The 25,102-nt window shown below is 41.1% G+C and overlaps 1 protein-coding gene across 1 annotated transcript in view; it reads left to right on the top strand.

Moving 5' to 3' along the window:
• The window catches only part of COL22A1 (collagen type XXII alpha 1 chain), a 197,943-nt gene that overhangs the window by 38,143 nt on the left and 134,698 nt on the right, over positions 1-25,102 (top strand). Inside the window, exons 3-5 of the mRNA XM_071738442.1 lie at positions 1,977-2,051; positions 18,270-18,381; positions 24,853-24,976. Of these exons, the coding sequence (XP_071594543.1) occupies positions 1,977-2,051; positions 18,270-18,381; positions 24,853-24,976 (311 nt within the window). The remainder of the gene's footprint in view (positions 1-1,976; positions 2,052-18,269; positions 18,382-24,852; positions 24,977-25,102) is intronic.

Raw genomic sequence — 25,102 nt, 5'->3', positions numbered from 1 at the left:
TTTAAAAGTTTTTCAATGTTTAAAATTCTCCTAGCAGGGAAGAGGTTCCCTGTTGCAGACCTCTGATGGAGGGGAACCTTTCCACATAGTTTTACCTGTCTGCTGTTAAGACATAAGCAGGTTTAAGGGAAGTTTCCTGGCTTTCAAAGCAACATCAGAGAACACAAGAGACCTCTGGCTAAAATTTACACAGTGTGACCCTGTGCATCAGTCAGTGTTGGTTCCTGGTGTGCTGGGGAGAAAAAAAAAGCTACTGCTCTAATGTTCATAAAGAGATGCAGGAGCCCTAAAGATGGCCAAAAAAAATCTGAAATGCCCTAGATAACACTGACACACAACATTGACAGCTGCATTGGCTGCTGGGGCTTCTGGCAATGTTTTTTACAGTCCTCCTTCTTTCCACTAAGCTGACAGCCTCATCTGCAGTTGATAATCTGGAACATAAATTTATTAGCACCATAAAGCTGGGAAAATATCTCATTTCATTGCCAGGCTTAACCAAACGTTGTGGAATATTGGATTTTTTTACTGGGAGTCATGAAGCGGGAGGAGAGATACAGGGCCTGCTGGCAATGTTCTCAGAAAAGTTGTGTTTATATCAAGATTTTGGATGGTACTTCACAAACAAATCAAGGTGGATCTGCTGTAGAAAATCTTCATAGAGACCTGTGAGATTGTGCCCCATCAATGAGGTCATTGCCCAGGCTTGGGTCAGCTCCTGGCTCCCCATCCTTTAGGAAGCAGTTGGCCCTTGCTGCTCCTTTAGAAGCACAAAAATTTATGATGTTGAAAGAACAACATAATCAACACTAGGTGGAGATGACACTAAATCACATATGCATCCAGAAGAGTACTGCAACTGCAGGGGATATGTGTGTTATCATGTGTGCAGCTGGGCAAGGGATGGAATGGGACTTGGCAGTCCTCTCCTGGCTGTTCTATTGTTCAGAGAAGGGACATGAATGTGGGGCTGTGGAAGTGGGGAACAGTCAGAAATTTATTTCTATGTTCCCCTTAAACTGATTCCTTGAGCTACCTGTCCCTTTTGCTCATACAAGTGTGCAATTACCTATTGATCTGGGAAAACAAAGCATAAATAAATGTTACTTCAAAGGTATTGCAGGGAAGAGGTGGGTAGGTAGACAGTTCTCTGCAGAGAAACATTTACCAGCAACTGTGTTGACACTAATTGGGACCATGAGAAATGGCTGACAAAGGATGGGTATTTTCATGATTGTTTTTCTTGAAACCTGTGTGAGGGGCGAATATTGTTCAAAGTTTTAGTCATATTTAATGCTGCTTTCTGCTTGAACGAATTTAAGGGGCAGACATAGGAACAGTGATGGGGCCAGAGGAGTGTTAACAGGGGAATCACACAGAATACAGTAAGATAACATTTCACTTTTTGTCTTTGACACTGGCCCGTGACAGGTCCTTGGTATTACAGCAGTCACTTCATCATTCTGTGCTCTGAATTTCCTTTCCTATCTTATCACTTTGAACATTTTCTGAGTATGAGGTCTCCTGTCTGAGAAGCTCAGGCAGAACCCCAGTTGCAGCTGGGCCTTCAGGAACTCCCTTCCAACCAAGCTGAGAAGGAAATACTATTCTATATTTTCTTAATTTTTTTTCCCATCTTTCATGCAGATTTACAGAGCTGTGAAAGAGAAAAACCCAGAATAATTTCCTAGCTGAGAGAAGTCTCTGGTCATTTTTTCTGTTTGCTGCTTGGCTGGACAGTCAACAAAATTGTCACAAAAATAGACACAATGTACTGGATCTCTTGCCCAGCGTGTGGCTAAGGGATAGGGTAGGGGAAGGATTTTTAGGGTGCACAGACTGGGACCAGATTTATTACTGTGAAACCATATACAAGTGTTGGATAAAGTTCAAGAGATCACCTTTTGTTAGTACTGTAGCGTCCAAAATGATGTGTTCACCTGTGGTAATTTTATACTGGTTCTTTTACTTTCCAGATGTTCTTTGTCCCAATGTCCACGTGGAAGGAGATCGATTCAAACACACCAAAGGAGGCACTGATGAGATTCCAGGTAAGGAGACACAATTTTCTGCTCCACGTCTGGGAACTAAAATAATATAATTACTTTTCTTGGTATAATCTATTTCATTACACCTTTCCTAATAGGCATTTTGTTAATCCAACAAATATTCAATGTTGGAGAATTACATAGGAAACTGCAGGGTTGGAAAAGAGTTACCTATCAACAGCAAATTAATCATGAGCTTTCTTTTTGATACACCAGCAAACTAAAAAAACAGTGAAGCTTAGTGTAGTAGATAGAGGAATGCAGTAAGTCTTGAAGGTGATTTTTTTTTTTACCACTTCATATTTGGTGAGTTCCTCCACTGAAGGAATGTTTATTTATGTGTATATAAGAAAGAAAGAAAAATAAACAATAAAACTCTTAAGAAGAGCAATGTCTTCTGAAATACTGCTGAGAAATCAAAAGGAAAGCTCGTCTGTTGCTTATCTCTGCTTTTCTGTGAGTTCTGATATGTCTTTCCTGACAACTGAAGGGTTTAATCTGTCTGATTTATGTGTGGGCTGCACCTCTTTCCTAGCCCCCCAAGACTTTTGGCAGAAAAAACCTGGCAGAAAAAACATCATGTACTGGGAGTGTCTGTGACTGACTGAGGAACATAAGTCACTGCAGTGGGAGGCTGGAAGTTCTTCTGCCACTTGGTTCTGAGTAGAAATGGTCAAGGTTTGACAGCTCTGTTACAGCTCTGTTACTCACTCACATTTTTTTCACAGAGATTTTCATTGCCTGCACAAAATACCCATTGGAACTTTGCTGTCTGTAGGCAGCTTATTTTGGCTGCAGTTTGATTACATCTAAGCCTGTGATAATGCTGGGTGGTAACATCTTTTCTTGTCATTAGACCCAAAAAGTCCTAATCTCCAGACACTCATTTTCAGCTGCTGTCTCTTGTTAGGGCTTGCATCAACCAGTTCTGACAGTCCTTCTGTCACTGGGCTGTACTCAGCAAATGCTGATTCTGAATGAACCTGTTTGCAGTGAAGCTGCTGCTCAAAATGAGCAGGATGATTTTGTGCCTCCTCAGATGATCCATCTTCTGTGTGACCCTTTCCAGAAAACGTTGCCAATGGTTGTCTATGTGTTTATCCGAGTGGAATTTTAAGTCATGTGCTAATTAATAAACTCTATGCTTTTATCTGACTGTAAAATATATATTCTGTTGAGCAGTATAAAGGACAAGCATCTCACTTCAGGTCTGGTGCAAAAGTTTTGAGTACAGTGAGGTGTAGGTACCTACATGCATAGGTATTTATGTATCTAATAGTTAAGGTCTTCTGTAAAAGTTTTGACTTATTTTTACTCCTATCTTCAAATCCCACTTGTGTCCTAGACAGCACGTCAATACTCAGCATTTTAAGTAGAAAGATGACTTTACAATCTTAGATCTGTAAATTGCTTCAGATTGGTCGGAACTATAGAAATATCTGCTCCAACCTCCTCAAAACAAGGCTTGCTTCAAAGTTATGTCCACTTTGATGTTAGAACCCTGTGCAGTTGAGTTTTGGGTATCTCCAAAGATGGTGGAATCACCAATCCTCTGGGCACCTGTTCCAGTTTGGTCACTATGACACTGATGGGTTTTTTTTTTCCATTACCTGATCAAAATTTCCTTTTCTGTGACATGTCCATTCCCCTGGTTAGATGCAGAACACAGGGTTGTAATTTCTTTGACCCAGGGAAACTCTGTTCTCTGTGAGGTACAGACATTTACATGATGCAACTTAATAGCTATATTTTTATACAATTTGGTTGAAGTGACGTGTCTGGTCCCTCTTCACCAAAATAAAAGGATTTTTAGAAGTCCCCTGGTTGCTCTTACATGGTGTGACAACAATAATTTCTTTCTTTTCCTGCTCCTGGTGATTAGGAAAGTGTTTACCTTTTCTCTGGAAAAAGTTGAATATCCAGGGTCTGATGAGGGTCATTGTGCTGCTGGAGATGGATCACCATAGGACCAAAATATTATTCCTCTCCTTATGTACTTCTTACATACTCTATAGCATTTTCCAAAGACTGTGGGCCCCGGGGCCAAATCCAGCAGAAAATCCTTGCCTTCTTGCAACTAAAGTAGTTGGAAACTTTCTGTTGGCTCTGTATGCTGTGGTTCTACTTCCAAAAGGATGTGTTTTGCTACCAGTTGATGCTGAGGGGATTTTGTATTCTGCTGCAAAGAGCCCAACTGCACCTGAGTTCTGAGAAGCAGACTCTCTCCTTCTCCCTTCCACTTGTGAGAGTGGTGCAGCACTGGATGGAGGTGGTTCCTCTGCTACCCACATCCTCACATGGTCAGGATTTTCAGTTACCACCCAGATGTTGTGGTCTGTTTGGAAGCTTAATGACAACCAAAATTGACCCTTGCCCAGCGGGCTCCTAACACAGAACTTCACAGCTGCATCTTGCACAAGGTTTTTTCTAGGTGGATGCAAAGTAGAGCCCATGGAGTGGAAGTTGCAGTAAATCTCATTTGGGGGGCAGGAAAGACCTCAGATTAAATACTTCTTCCCTCTTTAAATCAGGGAAAAGACATTAGAAGTGAAAGTAAGAGGGGCAGAAATCTTGCTGGGAAGTTTTTTTTTCTTACATTTTTATTGGGTAAAATTCACCAGCAGATAGCTTAGGAAATTCTTTCAGACAGAACATCACCAGTGCCCTTTCCACTGCCCAAAACCTGCATCCAGGTTGTAGCATGACCTTTGAGTCAGTGTCTGCAGTAAAGTGAATGTGAATGGAGTAACTCTGGATTAGTAGAAGTAAAAATAGAAAGTAAATAATAAAATAAGCTATAAAAGGACAAACTTTGTGAGGCAAAGAGGTCCAATGTTATGACTGAGAGTTGGAATATATGTGGAATTTTTAAAATCAGATGCTGAGAGTAGGTCTTCGGGTAGGAAGGATGGCTTCATGCATAATCAAACGAATAACTGCATCAAAAAACTCATTATGAGATGGAGGGCAGCCAACAGACTAAATATTTTCCTTTTAAAAGACTGTTGTTTTTTTTATTTAGACAAACAGAACTCAGTAAATCTCTTCTATCTGGCCTTGAGCAATCATTTGTTGGAGGACTGTGGAGAAAATCACTGCTAAAGTGAAAAAGCATAGAGATTAATAAGCACTGTAAAGTGAGCCACAAACTGGCTAACAGGGAGATAATGATGCAGCTTCTAGAAAAGGGAATAACAAGCCAGAGAACAGAGAGTCCTCAGGGGGCAGTTTTAGGTCTGATCTTCTCTGTGAGTTTCTACTACATAGCCTGGGATCAGAATATACTTGAAGAATGAGCCTCAAAACCCTGGGATTTCTCCCAGCTGAATTGGAACTATTATTTTATATTAACTATTAACTATATTAACTATTATTTAGTTTGTCTTGTATACTCACTCTGGAAACTGATGGTGCCTTGGTCAGCAGATGTTTGTAAGTTGCAGTGCTGTACAGCTGGGGAAAAAACCCAAAGATTTTTATCAGACAAGGTAAAGTAGGGCTTGTAGAGATAGGGAAGAATTAATTGACAGGGCTTTGGTTGCATCTTATCTGGAAAAGTGTGCCCAGACCTCCTGAGCTCAGGAAAGATGGATCCTGCCTTGATGAGTTATTCGTGTGTTGAGGGGCCAGGGAGACTATTTTCAAACAAAAGACTGAAAAAAACTGTTTGGTTACTCTTGAAGTGTACAGGTGGAAAGGGGAGATACTGTTGTGTTCTGTGAATAGATGAGGAGAACAGTGGGAGTGAAACAGGGAAATCATTCAAACTAAAGGACAAAGAGTAGAGAAAGAAATGAGTATCAACTGTTTGAGAGATACATCTAAGACATTAGAAGGTTTCAACTTGTCAGAGATATGAAGCACTGGAAAAGCCCTGAAGTAGGAGTAATGGAGAGAAATGAACATCAATGTCTAGTCATGAATCCTTTCATAACAGAGAATTGTACCCTATGACCCTCTGATATCATTTAAATTAAAAAATCACTAGCACTCAGTTAGGGATGCCACAGTGAAACAGGATTGCAAGAGGTAAGAATACATAGGCAGCTTTACTTTACTACTGATACAGATTTTGGCAGTGAAGTGAAGCAAAGCAGCATCTGCTTAAGGGTTCATCACACATAAATCCAGAATATAAATATTGCTGCATGCATTAGAAATTTCACAGGGAATTTTGAAAGAGTGAGAAATCTGGTTAGAATACAGGGATAAACACTGTTTCTCCTCCAGAAAGACATATTTTAAAGTAATGCTGGATGGTATTTTTAACAAAGTTCTTGCAGCATTCTTGTGGGTACTGTGAGTTTCTTTATTAAGCAGAAAAATGAAGGTAGAAGATGGTTGCACTCATCTGCCTCAAAGTACTCAAGCTAAAAACCCATTTGTAACACTCAATACCTTTTCATTGCTGAATTGTCTATTTGGTTCCACCAGCATTTAACAAGAGATCATGGACCTACTATTAACCATGATCAGGTGGGAAAAGACAATTATGACATTTTGCACCCTACAGATACACCCCTTGTGTATTTTTATGAACCATTATATTACATTGAAACAACACATGAAAAGTATGGGGAAGGAATTACACTTCTTGAAGTTTTAAAACTTGATATTTGAATTATTTGTATTTAAATTAGACCTGTAGGACATGTGATTTGGTTGCAGAGATCAGAAGATCTCTAGACTTAGAAATGGGCTGAGCTCTACTCCTCAACAGTATCCACCAGAGGAGATGACACTCAGCAAATCCTGACTCCTGTTTTCAGAAAGCATCTGCCACAGAAGTAATAACAGACCTGCAATGATTTCCATAAAGTGCTAAAAAAATTAACCCAGGGGAGGGATACTTCCAACCACCACATCATATCATACATCCTATGCTGGATGGTGTTCATGGGGCAAGGAGTAAAAGCCCTGAATCTAAGTAGTTGCAGGCTGGATGTAGAAAGAACAGCAGAAACTGCATGAGGGGTTGTACCACACACTGACCCCAGCTTCTCCATCTTGGAAACCTCCAACGTGTAAATGAGCAAAAATGCCAACATGTTTATGACCTCTGTGTTTTTCTGTAGCTTTATAAGGGATGTTTGGGTATTTTCTGATGGAGGCACTGGTTGTAAAAATGAGCACCCTACAATTATAGACTTCAGTGGTTGTGTATAACTGTCAGCATGTCTCCAGTGTTCTGTGGTTTGCAGCACAGGGTTTGCATTCCAGAGATGCCAGTGATTCACTAGCTAATTACAATATCCCAGAGACTATTTATATTTGTCCACTAAAACGTGTGGTAGCAGGAGGAAATTGGAGTGTCCAGGCTGCTGAACCTGCCGAACGAGCACATTAGACTGATGTCTTCCCGGGGACAAAAGTGTTTTTGTGGTGCTTGTGTGATGGACATTTTGGCCTCCCTTTGCACTTGGCAGTCTGTGTTGTCCCTCTCATAGTCTCCTTGGGAAACCCCTGGGAGGCAAGTGACAAATCCATGAATAGCAGCAGAGATTTGTCATGGATCAGTGTCTTTAGACAGGAGATGCACAGACACGGTGGTGACCACCAAAGACTGGATGTATGTAAGGATGGAGAAGCTGGCTATTTATGTGGACACCAGCTACCCTCCTCTCTGTTCTCAGTCTTACACCTGTATAGATAGGACTGGATGCATCTGTGATGTTTATGGGACAGAAGGATGAAGCTTTGCTGTGCCATGGCACTGTCACTTTGCTGTAATGTTGTCAGTGACCCATCACTAGGCAATGATAATGGGGTCAGTGCCAAGGGCTTCTTTTTTTCTTCTCCCATAAAAACTTGCCCTGGGAAGCCCCCCCCCATACAAAATTTCATAAAGAGTAATTAGCACTGCCTTGAATTCTGTGTTCTCCATTCTCTAAGGATCTGCAGATCTGAATTTCTGAATTTTAAATGGGATTCCTTAAGCAAATCCATCTGTCTATAGCTGCTTTATGTACATGAGAAGCAAATAGATAAAGTAGCAGCTGACTTGCAGTTGCAGTGACAAGAGTAAGTTTCCTATGAGCTGCAGAAAATGGTAGGTGGTAGAAAATGGGCTGGCAGGTGGGATATCTTCAGTGCAGGAGACCTTATGAGACATATTTAATTTCACTTTCTAGGAGTCTAAAGCTGATCTCAACATCGTAGCCTAGGTCATTGCACCTAAAAGATCATTTCAAAGTGATTCACCTACATTAAAGGACATGTTAATACCCAGCACATTCTGAGAAGATAGGTCAAGTAGAGAAATAATTACTAACAATTTGACTGTGACTTCTAAGTGTAACCAGTGCAGTCCTATGGGCTGGCTCTAAACCATGTCCAGATCCATGTTACCCAGCATGGGGACCTGTGATTTCTTTTGATCTTATGTACCAAGGAATTTCCCTTCTACAGAAACTAAAGGATTGAGAGGTGAAAGTGTACAGTCACCAACATCTACATCTGGATTAAGAGCCTGGAAACTCTCAACCATTCTGCAATGTATGCATTTATTTTTTAACCTAGTGGGACTTGCCCTTGTCCATGCAGGGGGGTTGGACCTCAAAGATGATCTTTGAAGTCCCTCCCAACCCAAACCATTCTACGATTCTGTATTCATGATGTCACCAACAGAGCTGGGTTGATTTCCTTGAATTAAATACTTATGATTTAAATTAGTCTTTTGCCTAGTGCTGTCAGAGATGTTGCTACCTTCCAGTGTCCTGGATCTCAGTGCACTTCTGGTGTTATGAATGATCTGATCAGTGCTAAGGCATCAGGTCTGGGTTGGAGCAGGTAGCCTGGCTGACCCACTCCATGGCAGCAGGAAACATGGAGGTTGAATGCTGATGTTACTTTAGAATCTGTTATTGAAGGAAGAAAATGGGGAATAGCTGAGTTCAGTCCCTGTTGAAGATTTTCCCTGGTCTGAATCCCAGCAGTGATAGATTTTACTTCTCCATTCACATAAAAGACTTAGCAAGGGTTAACCATGCACAGGAATGTGCATATGAAGTGTTCATATATCTCTGTATATTAAAATAAATAAATGTATCTCAAAAGACTATTAAAAAAAAAAAGTATTATTTGCTTTCTCCCAGAAGGTAAACAGGCCAGGATCTTTTCTTATTCCTGTGTATTTGATGTTGATAAAAAGGAAATAAGTTGCATTTTTTTACTATTCACAGATCGGCTCACTATGTGGTACTTCCAGATATTTCTTGGTTCAAAGTTTTTAGATTAATTCTACTTCAGAAAGATATGGCTGCAAAAGAAGGGCCAGGAGAAAACACTTCATAGTCTTTCCATCAGTGCAAACTTTTTGCCAATTATGCACACATGATGGGCAAAGGTGGATATACAGTTTTAATAAACTCCTTCTAACACTTGGAGTTCAATCAATCTTTCTGATGTCAATGGTCCCTAAGGACAACTGTGGCCAGGGTTTGGTGTAGATGTAGGTCTAATCTGTTTTGTACCAATCATCTGGCACAAAACAGCCACCACAGTCTCTTTAAGATCATTCCCTATCTGCTTTCATATTAGACCGTGCTCACAGAACCTAAAATTAATGGGGATATTTCTATTTTCATTAATAACATCTTGATGACGTTTTCCTACAGCCCAGATAGTAGGATTACAAGGAGAATCTAGCAGGTTATCTCTTATTAAGACATGTCTAAAAATAATAGTAGCCTCTTGCACAAACAAGCAGAAAAAATTATTGCCAGGTGTCATCAGTCCTGCCACTCTGCTCTCATAAACACTTCTCCACTGTCATTTTTCTCAGAGATGTGCACAGAATCCTCTTGGGTGCTACCAACAAAACCTTTATTTGAAGAAGTGTGGTAGGTGGTAGAAAATGGGCTGGCAGGTGGGATATCTTCAGTGCAGGAGACCTTATGAGACCTATTTAATTTCACTTTCTAGGAGTCTAAAGCTGATCTCAACATCCACTCCACTGCTATCCCAAGTGATGAGTTTGCAGCTAATGCCATTTTGTGGCTTTCCAGATGAACATAGAACACCTTAGGGCCCAAGGAACTTCAAAATAGAGGAGCTAACTAAAATCAGAACCTAATACAAATAGTCCTGGGAAGTTCAGCTGGTGCAAGCCTATCTGGCATACGAGGACATCAAAGGAATAATGAACTCCTGTTTAATCTTGTAAATCACTGGAGCAGGAAAGGAGCTGAAAGAGGGCCCATGGCATGAAGCCAAATGTCCATCACTGAGAAAATGGAGAATTCCTTCAACACAGAAAAGCCTTCAGTAATGAGGCAAAGAGTTCAGTGGCAAAACCAGCTTTCAGTGTTGTTCAATATGCCACTTGCAACTGCCTGAAAACTGAGAAGCAAAGAGGGGACTGATGCAGATAAACAGAACAGTGCATCACATAAAGTGGTGTGGTATTAACATGAGATCAGGTGTTGAAAGCTGCTGCCTCTTTAGACTTGTATTTGTTTCCTGTTTCTTACAGCTGGCTGGGGGTTAGATTACAACAGCCCTTTCCACCAGGTGAGATAACTCTGGGTGTGTATTCATGCTTGTGGCTTTGACCTCTCTCTCTTATATACACTCTTTGGACTAATTTTCTTACTTACGTTATATCTGTTTTTTTCTTCCCTGAAGTCTTATCTTTCATTTGTAAGGGTACCAAGGGCTTTATCTGTCTTCTCTGGTTTTCACTGAAGCTTTAATCTGATGTGTCTGAAACAAAGTGGCCCCATAGTTCAACCCAGTCACCAACATTTAAGCTGCCTCAACTGCTCTTGAAGCTCACTCCTTTATGAGGTATAACTCTATTATATACCTCAAGAAAGGTTTCTGCTGCTCATGATCCCAAATGTATTTGTGCTTGAGCTGAGATCAAGCCCCTTTTGTGGTCTACATAAGAGTCTTGTGGTGCTGCTTTGCAGGCTCCCAGGAAAAGCAGATATTGAGTCTCCCAGGTGCCCTGATGCAGGAAAAAAAAATCCAGGATCAGTACAACAACAACCTGAGTAGTGTCATTGAGTACTGGGGGTAAATTGGGATTTTTATTGCTTTAAGACTAAAACCATCTAAAGAATCCTCTAAGACACCTTATGGAGGATCACCTGGAAGTGATTGCTGAAAGGCACCTTCTTCTTTTTGGTTTAAGAGCTGTTCCATCTTCTTCCACAGAGCCTCATTGGTAGCCTCAGCTCTTTGCTGCTCTCCTGACTGGATGGGGGTGTTAATTAGTGGAGTGTGTCTGGTGTTTGTTTGTTTGTTTGGAGTTATTTTTTGGTGTGGTTTTGTGTGTTTTGGGTTGTTTTGGGGTTTTTTTTGTGTGTGTGTGTATGGTGGGACTCAGTGATCTCAGAGGTCCTTTCCAACCATGACTATTCTGTGATTCTTTGACTCAAGTCTGGTGGATCTGGTGAGAAGGAAATCAGACCGACACAAAGTGATGCCTAAATCCCAGCTGTAACATCTGTGAAAAGACAGGGCAACTGGTTAATAGTAAGTACCTCTTTGAAACCCTTTTAAGGCCATTTAATTCATAGGCTTTGGAAAATTTTATAGTTCAAAAAATCCCCTGCAAGCTGCTTGTAAAATATAGCAAATTAATTTTTATAATGACTTGTGCAACCCTTTACTTGCTACACTACTTCATGCAGAGCTTGTGGGCAAGCAGTAAATCTCTCAGGTTTGTTTCTCAGAGGTTCAGTCCTTAATGCTTACTGCTGAATCAAACTATTGAGCTGGGGGTTGTAGATATGGGGTGAATTATCAATACAAACAAAGAAAATAATCTGCTCCTTTTTCTGTCTTCATTGGAGAGGTGAAGTAGAGGGGAATAAAGCAGTGCAAGAAGAATTCTTATGCATCATCTTGTTCCAAGTCTTTGGAAATCACTTATTTTGACTGCCAGAGGGAGTTAAAAAAAAAATAGTCCAGCAAAAGACATTCTTTTACATTCCTTTTTACAGTAATTTGCAATGAAAGGGCTCTAAACAGTATCTGAGATGCAGGACTCTGATGTTACCTCTGTGTCCCAGGAGGATTCTGGGACAATGGGAAGAGACTGTGTCTGGTTGCTCTGACACTGACCCCCGTGTTATCACAGACATGTCACCAACCCAAGGAGATGGTTATCCAAAAGAAGGAAAAGGGCTTTGTGCCTGCCTCCTCTCAGCATGCCAGAAAGTCTGGGACAGTGAAGGATGAGAGCATTAGGGTGCTCCTCACCTCCTTTTTAAGAGTTTTTCTTGTTGCCAAGTGGAACTATGGTTGGGGCAGTGATATGGATGTAGGTAATTTTAACATGGTGAAGAGCATTGGAGATGGAAACTTCACTGAGCTCTTAAAAATATCCCTAGTATCTGATGCCCTGCCAGGTCCTTCCAGGATTTCCTTTCCCGTGAGGAAGGAATGTAAGGAACAGCAAAAATGTTGTAGCAGATTATGGATACTATAATAACAGTAACAGATGTTGAATGAACTAGGAGATCTTTCCTTCAGTGGTTGGACACTTTGACTTCCAGCCCTGAACTGAGACACATCTTAGCTAACCAGAAATAGCTGCTTTCAGCCTAGAGCATTGTGGAAGGTGGGGGTGCCAAAGGCTTAGATGCAGTAGAAGAAAAACAACCCTCATCTAGACTGTCTTCAAGTAACTAATTGCCAGACAGAGCTGGTTAAAGGCACTGTTTAACTTTTAAAAATACCATGATAACATCTTGTATTTTCTGTCGTTTTTAAAGTATATATTAGCAGAGGAAATAACTAAGACAGGTAAAAAATGAGGGCTGTATAGTAGTAAGATCCTTGCCGACCATACTGGAGGTATTAAAGGGGATATTCAGGATCTGGTGAACGTGTGGGCTCTTCCTTGTGAGCACAGGAAAGCCACAGGAGCTTAACTTTCAAGACTTCAGAAATGGCAGGCAAGAAAATTGATAAGATCTTGTATTTGCTGAAAGACCCCCAAGTGGTACTGTTATACACTCCTCTAGCCTACCATAAAGTTCATTCCTATCCACCTCCCTCTGGTAAAAGTAACATGTGCTGGTTTAGCACAGATTGCTATTTTCAGAAGTCTCAGAGAAACAGTAGCTGATGACAACCTCCCTGACCTTGCCTATTAGTGATACTCCATCAATATTTTGACAAGGCTGATAATTCAGCTGAGATTTTAACCATGACCAGAGTATGGAACATTTCCTGCAAAAGCTGCTTTGTTTTATATTAGAGCTTGTGGCTGGAAATCCTACGTAATAAATATATTCCAGGCACGTCACCTGAGCCTCTGATGTCCAGTGCCTTTCTTGAGTCCTCTCTAACTTTCTGTCCACATTCCCCTTCAGGCTGTTGTCTCACCAGAAACTCACAATTAGAAGCAGCCCAGTGGTACCTCCATGAGGGTTACCTTGGGAATGCAAAGCAGGAGACTTTTCTCATAACGTTCCTTTAGCCTAAAGAAAAAGTTAATGGTTCTGTCCTGCTTTTGAGAAGGCTTCCAAATGTGCATACTCATGTGTTTTTTGGCTATTAAAAGTTACTCTGGTTTTCTAGGTTTGGGTGCTGTTTTAGTTTGCGGGGCAGTGGATGATGTTTGCAGCTGAAGACAGGACAGACAGGAAAATCTGAACATACACACTGGCTGCCACCATGCTGCCCAGATTGGATCCTTAGTGGAGCCAGGCAGAAACCCAGATCATACTCAGGGCAGCCAACCACAGCCCCTTTATCCTAGTCTTGAAATCATTAACTTGAAACAAAAGTCATAGGACCTCTGAGCAAGTACAAAGCTGCTTGATCATCCTTTGGCCGTGCTTCTGGTGTGATTTGGTGCAGTGTGGGCATCTTTCCTGTAAGAGAGAACCTGGTTGCAAATTACAGTCAGATGGTGTAGAAATTGTCCAGTGCCAAGTTTTGCTGATCTTCTCCCTGTAACACTGAGAGTGTTTTCTGATGCTGGAAAAATGAGCTGCTTCCTGGAAGGGAGTTAAGGCTCCCAAGTAAAAAGGCATTTGGTTGATTTGATCAGCAGAGCAGTGCAGAAGAAATTGCATTTTGAGCCAAGAACGCTGTTAGAAATCTGAGCTGCCATTTCAGGTCACTATTTTAATTTTAATGTTAATGGACTAGGGTGTGCTGCTTTTCAGAAGATGTAATCATGCTAGAAGGTTTCAGTGGCCCCATATTGTTCTAGTAGCTATAATGAAGTAGGCCTATGATCAAAAAGCATTATTCATCTTATAAATTGCCATATTTATGCCATTACTGATTAAATAGCTTATAAGCCAACTGGGAAACCACGCCTGCCCTGGTACAAAAAAGAAAAAAAAACAAAACATGTTTTAAATCAAAGCAACAGAAAAGAGGAAAGTCCCACCCTTTCATCCTCCACTGGAGCGTGATGCAGTGACTGGTAACAGTGGCTTTGTCCTTGATAATTATGGCAGGTTGGTTCTTTCCCAAGAAAGCTGTGGAGGGGACTGGGAAGCTACATGTAATATCTCATTTCACACTGACAGCATGGTCCCTCCTTTGTGGTAGAAAATCCTAGGGAAAGCCCATATATTTACTATATCTCCAGCTCAGATACACTGAAAAACCAAATGGCCAACAAGATGTTTGGGGAAAGACCTAAGTGAGCTTTTCCCACTACACTATTAGCAGCCAGACAGTGCCTGGTATAAATTCCTCTGCAGGTGCTGGAGAGATGATCACATCATTGCCTACATTAACATTTTTGTTCAAGACTAAATTAAAAGCATCATGCTGTCTCCCTCACTATCCCAGTTCCAGTCCTAAAGTCAACACAGGAACATACTCAGCAGTCTGCAAATTACTGTCTGTATGGACTCCCTTTCTGCTGCATGGCAGGAGGGAGGCACTGCCAAAGAGTGATTCAGCTTGTCAGATACAGATACAGATGTGAGGAATCATCCTTCTAAAGGCTCCACTATTTCCCTGATGATCCACAAAGGAACCAAAGCAACTTGCTGAACATTAAACATCTCCTTTTCAGGCAGCTGCAATGAGGAGAGATGCATTGTGTCCTCAGCACAGCTCCTTGTTGCTTAGTTTATGGCCACATTTTTTGTGATGCAATTGAAATCCTTCAGCAACTGAAGTGCCATTAGCTCATGGGCTTTGGTTGGCAATGAAGTATCTAAGAGTGGAGGTTCTCTCTCCAGCTCTAGAACTTTACTAAGGGAGTTCAGCATGAAGCCTGGACATCCTAAACTCTCTCTGCGTCAATGAGGAGAAACGTGCACTTTTGGAATCTGTTTTAGTAGGAGATCAATCTTTCCCTAGAAGTGCCTGTATTTGAACCTCTGTGCCCAGCTGAATGAGAGTCTCTGTGTATTACCCTGCTTAGAGAGCTGACATTTAGCCAGATGAACCCCATGTGAAGTGCTCTGTAAACATGAATTAGGTTGCTTTGTGGCCCTCTCTAAGGAAAGTGGAGACAATATTTCAATTTGACACAGCACAAATTAATAGTGTGACTAAACCCAAATCATTTGCTGGGTTTGAGTGTGGACTTTGACACATCTAAGGTTTAGCTTTCCAGTGGATCTACGTCACACTTTTCAAAAAAACAACCCTCGTTCTTTCTTTACTGAAAAAATATATCAAGAAATTTGTAATATGCCTATCCATAGCCTGAATAAGAAAAATCCTATTATGATTTACCTGTGTTCTTTCTTCAATCCTGAATACAAATGAGAGTCTAATTTATAAGCATGCCTTATTTTCATCACTGCTAGCTCTGCTTACAAAAGTGCTTTAATAACCTTGCATATGTTTCATGGTGTTATTTAGGTTTTCTAGCTTGCATGTTGTCAGGAAGGCTCAGGGGAAAAAAGAAAAAAAAAGGGACTGATTAAATCTAACTCGTAAGTTGTTTCCATTGGAAAAGCAGGCTCCTGTGCACATCTTCACAGCTGCTCATGATGGGAATGTGAGATCAAGTTGTCAGAGAAAGATGGGGCTAAGTTTGCATCTGTGCTGCTGATGGGAAAACTTAGCAAGGTGTTCTTGCCACTGTGTCTTGCACTTGTGTAGTTTGGGCTTTATGAGATCCATGAGATGTGCAAAACTCCACGGCCTCCCTCGCATTGCTCTGGTTGGAATAGAAGAGGGTTATGGACTGCATGGTGAAATGATCTATGGGTGGGTTTCTCTGGACAGGTCATACTTTTTTTCATGTGACAGCCAGAAGGGAGCTTTCACATTCTGGTTGGTTCTATTTGCTACAATTTATAGCTGCAATTGTGGTTGATTACAGCCTGTCAGAAAGGACCAGGTTGTTGCAGAGGTGATTATGAGGTGGAGCCATGAGACCCTGGAGCATCTTAACTGTCTGATTTGCCCTCCTGAATGTCCAGTAATAGCTGAAAATGGAGTGGACAGGAGGGAAAAGCTGTTGACAGCCAGGAAAGTTACTGTAATAGAAAAGGCCTCAAATTGGCACTAGGCAACCATTTCTGTCTTTGCAAACAATTAAAATGGTATCTCCTCAGAAAAAGCTATTTCCTCAGAAAAAGCTCCATGATGGAAGGTTTTTTATTATTTGATGCCTGCTGTCTCATATTGATTTGCCTTGGGGTCACCCACACAGGTTTGTTAGACCTGTTTCTTCCTATAAATTTTTCCTTTTGCAGACATTTTGAAGCCCTGGGGTGCCTTACAGCCTGCAGGTTGTTAAAGGTTCATGAATGCAACTAAGAAACTCAAGTATTTAGGACCTAATTTTACTACACTAAAATGGTGATCTATACAATGGAAGTTTTAGGAGCTCAGTAGGTTAAAAGCACTGCCATAGTTTCAAATCAATTTATCTAAATAAGATGCTGTAAAATCACCAGGTTTTTGTGCTGGAATTACACACATGGGACCTAATATGTGTAATTGTGCATGTGTGAGGGAGAGAAGAGGCTGGAATAGTCCAACTAAAAGGAAATCATAAGTTATCCACTCTCAACCTGCCTTTTTCCAGTGTCTTTGCTTCTAACTCCACAGTGTGTCTGGTTCTGAGGGGGATTATTTTGAATGTGCTTCTCGTGGAGCCAGTTTGGAGCTACAAGTAGCATGGACTCATCCATAGAGTTCTGCACCTCCAAGAGCTGGATGCATTCAGGACTATGACACAATTGTACCCCAAGTGTCCCTGGCAGAGTTTAGCAGCTGGGACTTTGTCACAAAAAGCTGGGTTCATTGGCTGGGACCATATTGACACGGGAGGTGTGTAGACTCCTATATGTGGTTTATGCTTGAGCTCATAGGCCTTGTCAGAACAAAGTCAGAAGCTTTACACAGATGCCTGCAGTCAAGATTAATAGCTCATTACAATGATGAGTTGATTGGACTAAGTTTTATTAAAATCATACAAAAAGTGTCTGTAAGCCAAATGGTTTGGACAAGTGGTTTTCAGTAAAGACATGGATTTATTAGAGTGTATCCAGAGGAGGTTCAGAGAAATGATCAGAGGCTGGAACACCTCTCCTATGAAGACAAGCTGAGGGAGTTGGATTGTTCAGCCTGAAGAGAAGAAGGTTTCAGTGAAGCCTTTTCCTATATAAAAGGGGCTTCTAGGAAAGACAGAGGGGGAGTTTTTACCAGGGACAGGACAAGGGGCAACAGTTTTGAACTGAAAGAGGGTAGGTTTACTTGGAGATGGAGAAAAAAAGTTTTACAACTAGGGTGGTGAGACCCTGGCAGAGGCTACCTAGAGAAGTTGTGGCTGTCCCATTCCTGGAAGTGTTGAAGGCCAGGTTGGATGGGGCTTGGAGCAACTCAATCTAGTGGAATATGTCCCTTCTTATGCAGGGGGATCAGAGCTAGATGATGTTTAAGGTCTCTTCCAACACAAGCCATTCTGTAATTCTATGGTTCTGTCATTCTATAAATAAATCTTTGAGTCTGCCCTTGTGTGTTTTTCTACAGAGATTAATGAATTGTAGATGATCTTTAGGGTGTTGTGGAATTACAAAGAATAGCTTTTGATTTATGGAGAATTCTTTTCTAATCTCTTCAGAAATTGTTACCATTTGGATCTGAGCTTTGTTTTGAATTTTTGGACTAAGCAGATTAGACCACATCAGGATTTTATTCTGTCATTTCCCAAGAAGAGCAAGGTTAATCTCTGAATTGCTGAGTTGCTGGGCTAAAATAACAATGTAAGTGCAATTGAAGGCATTCTACTCCCTGATCAATGTCTCCTGTTTACACTTCTGTTATGGACAGGATTTGATCTGATGGATTCATTCAGCGTGAAACAGATTTTTGGAATGAAAGAAAATGGAATTCAGAGTGCTTATGTACGACTCGGAAGCTTCCCTGTTGTTCAGAAAACTGAGTGAGTACCCTGCTTTTTCACTTTGTTTTCATATGAGGCTGGACTTTACAGTGTTTGGTTCCTTTAGATTAACCTTGTGGTAGTACCTGCAGATATATTGCTTCTTTGACCTGGTCTTTTGGTTCTACTGGCACAGAATTTATGCCATGTGGTCAGGAGCCTCTGCACCAACTGTGTCCTCCATCCTGGTGGAGTATGAGTTAGTTCCCATGTACCTCAGTTATTTGTTGTCAGGAGCAGTATCAAGAAATTCACAAAATAACTTAGGACGTAATAAATCGCTTCTAAAAGGACTAATTGGTAGCACTGCCATTGAGATATCTATTTGCTAATCACACAAGACCAGTTCCTAGTTGGTGCTGTTATCAGTTAACTGATATGCATCTTGGCCTCCTAGGAGAATGATCAGTTTTAAATCTTGTGTCAACATAGTCCTTGGAGTCTTCTATGACCCCAGGCTGCCTGTTTTGCTGTGGTCTATCAGGATGGTTTCTCTTTGGGTTGTCATCTGGGCCCTGCTAGAATTAGCCTTGAAAAGAGTGAGTGCATAGTTTCACTGAGTGACCATGAGCCATAGATTGAATTGTCATCATTAACTTTTTTTAAAGTAAATTTCTCTCTGCTGGTTTGAACTTACCTTAGGAAGTCCATAGTGAATTGTTTCCTTCTTATGGATAAGGGCTGTATTTTTATATTCTGTTTTAACTCTCTTACTCAGCTCACTGTATCCTTGAGATTTCACTGTATCTTTGAGATTGTCCTTACATATTGATTGACTTACATATGCTTGATTTCATAGTATTCCTTTTGTTCTGGATCCGACCTGGATTGATTTGTTCTTCTGTCCTCTCTCTCTTTCTCCATATGAATTCAGAGTCGTTAAAATCAAAACAAAACAAAAAACCCCACAAAAACCACTAAAACAAAACAAAAATGCAAAATAAAAAAATCACAAAACAACCCCACAAAAGCACAAAAATAAAGAAAAAAAAAAAGCCATCAACAGAAAAAAACAACAAAACAAAAACCCAACCCAACAAAACTAACAAATATGATATAATGAAAGGAAAACTGCTTGCTCTAAAGTCCATAAATGATGTTCAGGTCTCAGGGTAAGTAAATTTATGATCTGTAAGAAAGACACCTTGATCTTGATAAGCAGTATACACATAACTGCTGTGTGTGAGGAGAGGAATAATCTTATTTTGTTTGGCTCACAGCAGTCTCTGGGGGGAATCTCTGCTTGCTGCAAGTTGTGTGCTTAATCACTGCAAAGCCTTACCACCAAGACTACTTAGAAAGAAAACTTTGAAGTGAAGAAATCCAGTTCACACCTAAAAAATCCTGGTAGTGATGGTCTATGGAAGCTGAGCTCTGGGTTTTACCATGACAAACAGGACTGGTACAGTCCTTGGGTGTATGAGCAGGTGCTGTCAAGTCTGACCTGACTGTGTCTGTATCATGCAACTCAGTCTCCACTGCTGGGATGCTGAGTCCAGTCTGAATTTCCATAATTGAGTAGATAGGAATGGGGTGAATGAAAGTTCAAAAAAATGGGAAGCAAGCTGAACAGTGAGCAATCCAGGCAGTGCAGTGTAGTCAGGTAAAATTCAGAAGTGGTTATCATCTGGGGTGATTCCTCTCTGTAAGGACTTTGGGGGAATCAAAGTTTAGGAAAGGTTCTTTGGTGCTGAGGATAGTGGCAGACTAAAAGTCAGTGGCAACCTGTTAAGGACATCTAAACTCAGCATGGACTTTTAGCAATTAATGTAATTAACAGAGGGTGGAGAGAAGGGCAACGAGGCTGGTTAGAGATCTGGAGAATTGGTCTTACAAGGAGAGGCTGAAGGAGCTGGGGCTGTTCAGCCTGGAGGAGACTGAAGTGAGGCTTTATTGCTCTCTACAGCTACCTGAAAGGAGGTTGAGAGGTATTTCCCTCTTCTCCCTAGTGACAAGGCTAAATGGGTTCAGTTGTGCCAGGGTAGGCTCAGGAATTCTTTGTAGGCTTTTTTACTAGCCAATAAAACATGGGTCCCAGTGTTAGACCCATAGCATTAGTGCTCTACCTGTTCATGTGCTCATGTCAAGTTAGTTTTGGCCAGTGTTAAGCAGTGGTTACACAGACAGTGGTGTGGAGGTTACACAACCTGCTGTGGAGGATGGAGAATGGCAGAATTTGAGTAAGATCACTCCCTCTGGAAAAGGAACATTCAGTCCAATTGCACTCCTTGCTAGCAAATGGACCCTGACTGTTATTTAGTAATGTGGAAAGAGTCTTCTAACAAGGTAAAGGAGAAGGGGCATGGCTGAGGTGCAATGACTGAAGAGATTTTCTTGGGTTTTTTTAGGCAATAGAAGACTGAGGTGAGAGCTGATAAACATAGAGAAGGCTGCAGGCAAAGGGAGAAAACAACTTGTTTGCATAGTTCCTTGTGGAAAAAAGCTGTTTCAGGAAGATTAAATTGCAGCAAGTGAAATTTAGGATAGACTTCTTTTTGTAGAAAAACATAGGAAGAAATTTCTTCCTAAACATAGGAAGAAATTACCTAAGGAGATTGTATCTGTTTCATCACTGAAGTAGAGGACAGAGAAATGTCTGCAAAGGGTATATGGGTGGGGTTGATTCTCTGTTGTGAGACAATCTTTCTATAGCTTTTTCTTTTCCCTTTTTTTTCTTTCTTTTTCTTTTTTTTTCTGTCATTCTAAGAGCCTCTGATGATGTGATGCTTATGGATATGAACAGCGTTTCTCTACCTGGGTTTCAGACATGAAAACCTCTAATAGTTAATGAGTTACATTAAGTATTAGCATTTTTTAGCTGTTGTAAATGTGGTCAGATTTCCAAATTCATCAAAAATGCCCTTCCTCACCAAGTGCAGACACCCTGTTTATTGTTGATGTGTTCAGTGGTTGAACTGGGAGGAGGGAACCTTATTTTTCTCCACTTTGTTATTATTAAAAATGTAGGATCTCATGTTGATTGTCACAGATGGGGGCTTTTATGCCAGACAAACACGTGTAAGCATCAGGCTATGCACTGAAAGTGGGCAATGGCTAAATGAGTCTTCTGCCTAGATATACTTTTTTTCTTTATAGAAGTTGTGATTCACCTGACCATGCAGCTGTGTTAATCAACTCTTAGACTAACTTGCAGCACTTGTCTTGGAGTTTTATAATGGCCTCTTCTGCAATCTATCCTGTTGTCAGAGTTATAGACCAAGGAGCTGGCAGAGTGCTCCCTGTAGGTACCAGGCATCCAGCAAAACTCCATAATATGGATCATCAGTTCAATTCAGCCTTGGGTGAGGGAAGGAAATAAAACATTCCTGGGGACAGCAATCCTGCCCTTGGATTCCTAAGTAAAGCTGAGCTTTTGCAGGAGATCACTTTTTAGTGAGGGAATAAATGAAAAGGCATCAGCAAAGTTTCTGTTATTTAGGTAGTAAAGCATCTCTGTAAAGGATGCAGGGGCCAAGGACTTTAGAAACAGCTTTTATCATACCTTCAGGGCAACAGAAGTGTCTTTAGAGTTGCTTTTGGCACAAAACCTTTCTCCATCAGGAACTTGCAGCCAGTTCCTTGGCACTTTTAGAAGCTAGCTGAGGGTGACAGGTAATAGGTCATTATGGCTTTCTGTAAGTTTAAATCTACCTGATAGGTCATTTGTCAGCCTCTGAGTGATGAGGTGTGGCCAGACTCACAAAGATATTTAGCTACCTAACTCCCAGCTATTTCTGAGAGCACTAAGCATCTGAAAAGCTGTTTTTTAATTTAAGCTCACATAGTGGTACAGCTGCTCTAAGCTCTCAGATATCCAGAGAGACAGCACAGAAGGCAGCAGTTGGCTCTTCCAGTTTGGTTGTAGGTTGTCAGGCTCAAGGTTCAAGGTGATATGTTGGGGGATTGATTTCAACCACCTGCTCCTATAGCTCCCTGCTCAGCAAAGCAGTGATACCACACTTAAAGGAACTGCTTTTAATTTGGGCTTGGAACCAAGCACACCTGCATATGCTGAGTTGAAAAAATGTTAGGAAAATGGAAGGCAACATGGAAGGTGTGCATCCTGCTGCTGATCATGGGATGGTAGCAAATGCACTGTGGATCAGGAAGAGAAAAAGCAGCCCCAGAGCTCTAACTCCCCTACTTTGTGCCACCACTGGATTAAATGAGCTGGTGGTGGGCTGTAGATAGGAGAGTAGTTCAATAGGCCTGTATCTGCCCAAAATGTGAACATTCTTGAAGGGAACTCATTAAACCCCATTGTGAGGGTGAAGATATGTCATGAGGAGTGAGTGAAGATAAATGCACTTGGCATGCATTCTGAACTAACAGAGTTTGGGAAGCCAAGCTACAGGAAAATCCCCCCAGTGGCCACAATCTCATTTGCAAACATCCATGGTTTCCTTCCAAGAGGATGGAATGATAAGAAAGGCCTATCTACTGTCAACATTGGCAAAGTTTCTTGAAGGGTTGGATGTTAAGAACTTCACTATGCATCTTCTCAGGAAAAGCTGGACATTTGACAGGAACTTTGCACTAAGGCTTGCCAATGGTGAAGGAGTCCTGGCAGGATGCCCTGTTGGGAGGACCAGTGTCACTGAGCTGACTTTCTCTTGCCAGACATTCTGTAGACTTTCTTGGTGGCTTTCAAAAGGACCCAGTCATGTCAGTCATGTGTTCTCCATGGCAACTCCACCACAGAAGTGACAACTGACACACTTCTTGTTTTGTCATGAAGGGAGGAAGCGTCTGGCTATTTTGTACCATGGGAGATATAGATCTGTGACCAGAGAGGGAGGCTTTGAGATTAGTTAGTATCAAAAAATGAGAAAGGCTTTTCTGTTCTCCTCAGTCATAATGGAGGTGGTGGGAGCTTGGTTCAGTTACCTTTTATGTTGGAAGACATGAGAGAGTGTCTGAGACATCAGTAGGAAGACAAGGAAAACCAGCTTGTAATGGTTATATAGGCTCCATGGAGATCTTATACAGCAAAAGCCACAGTAATGGATGAAACCACAGTGCTCTGAATTTTTTAATTGGCTAAAAAGATAAAAAACTCAAATCACAGATTAAAAGATGACCATAGTTGCAAAACATTTTGGAAATTTTGAGTATTTTTTCCTTAAACCCTCTTAAGAGCCACTAGTTTTGTGTGCCTTTGACTGTGCTAGTTTCTGCATAGTGATGGACTATGTCAAATATTCCTTAAGAGAATCTGTCTGCTTTGTTTGTCTCTTCATTAATTGCTGCCCTTGTGTTTTGTTTTCTAATGGGTGCTTATGCCTGACTGCTCAGTGTCCGGAAGCAAAGCCATGATATTTAGGAAGGGTCTATTTAGGAATGATCAGAGCAGGCTGATCTTGGGTGTGGGGAACAATGAAGTTAGCTGGGATTCTTTAGCTGGGAAAAGAAATGGCTTAGGGACATTATAGATGCAAAATCATGAATGGCATAAAAATAGAAAAAGAATAGGTTCATTGTTTTGTCCCTTGCAAGAACTGAGCTACACAAACAAGAGGAGGCTCATTAGACAGTGGGTAGCAGAGCTGTGTGATTCCTTGCCAAAGAATGCTGTGAATGGATTAAGTTTACCTGAGTTCAAGGGGAGACCAAAGGAGTCCATAGAAGATAAAAGCATACAAAATTATTAATGTAAAAATTGTCACTGTCTCTTAATTTGACCCCTGGATCCCAGAGAGTGGGAAGGAGCTGGGGGTATGTTTGTTTGTTCATTCTCATTCTTACTCATCCAGTAATGGCTTGTAACAAAAAAATAATAATGATATTGGGTCAGTTATCCCTTCTGTCCAGCCCTGTGTGCTCATGTTATGTCATGTTATGGTACATTCTTATGTTTTTATGGGACTGAGTAAAAAAATACTGGGTCTGGTTACTTCAGATTCATAGATGATGGTGTCACAGTAAATTTCTGACTTATGTGTTGCCTAATTTCAGTGTTTGAGAAGATTCTTTTGTTCTCTCAAGCTATCAGCCAAGGAACATTGACTTGGACACGCATGAGGTGTAGTGCCTATTTTGGGGCAAATATTGCAATGTATGGTTTTCTAACTTGGTACATCTATAGAGGGGTTCAGGTCATCCTGACCATTCTCAGATGTCTCAGGTCTCCAGTGCATCTGGAAAACAGAATGATGAACAAATTGCATGAACTGAAGGATCAAGTTAAAAGTAACTGTTTTGACATGATGGATACTGGAGGGCAGATTTTCACTGTTTCTTATTTAATTTGGGAACTTAACCATTGGAATGCAAATGAGATCCTCAAGGGCAGAACTACCTGCAGGGCACAAGCCCACATTCATCTCTCTGCAGGCTGCCAAATAAACCAGATTTTGTAGGAACCATATGATAATTTTGGGAAGTGCTGCTGGGACATGCAGAGTGTTTTAGAAGTTCTGCTCTTCATTGCTAAGTCTGATACATTGCTCTCTTTCCCCCTTCCCATCCCAGGGATGTATTTCCACAAGGTCTCCCTGATGAATATGCCTTTGTAACTACCTTCAAATTCCGGAAAGCTTCCAAGAAAGAAGACTGGTATATTTGGCAGATTATTGACAAATATGGCATACCACAGGTACAAGGCCTTTTTCAGCCAGTAGGAGCAATCTTATCTTCTGCTGCTTGAACCAGCTTTCTTGCCTTAACCTCCCACTCCTTTTTCCTTGTAGACTAGTAAAAATCCCTTTTCCTGCCTTTCACT

This window comes from Heliangelus exortis, chromosome 2 (genome assembly GCF_036169615.1).
Source record: "Heliangelus exortis chromosome 2, bHelExo1.hap1, whole genome shotgun sequence".
NCBI lineage: Eukaryota > Metazoa > Chordata > Aves > Apodiformes > Trochilidae > Heliangelus > Heliangelus exortis.
Note: the sequence above shows the minus strand (reverse complement) of the source record. Positions and strands in the feature narration are given on the sequence as shown.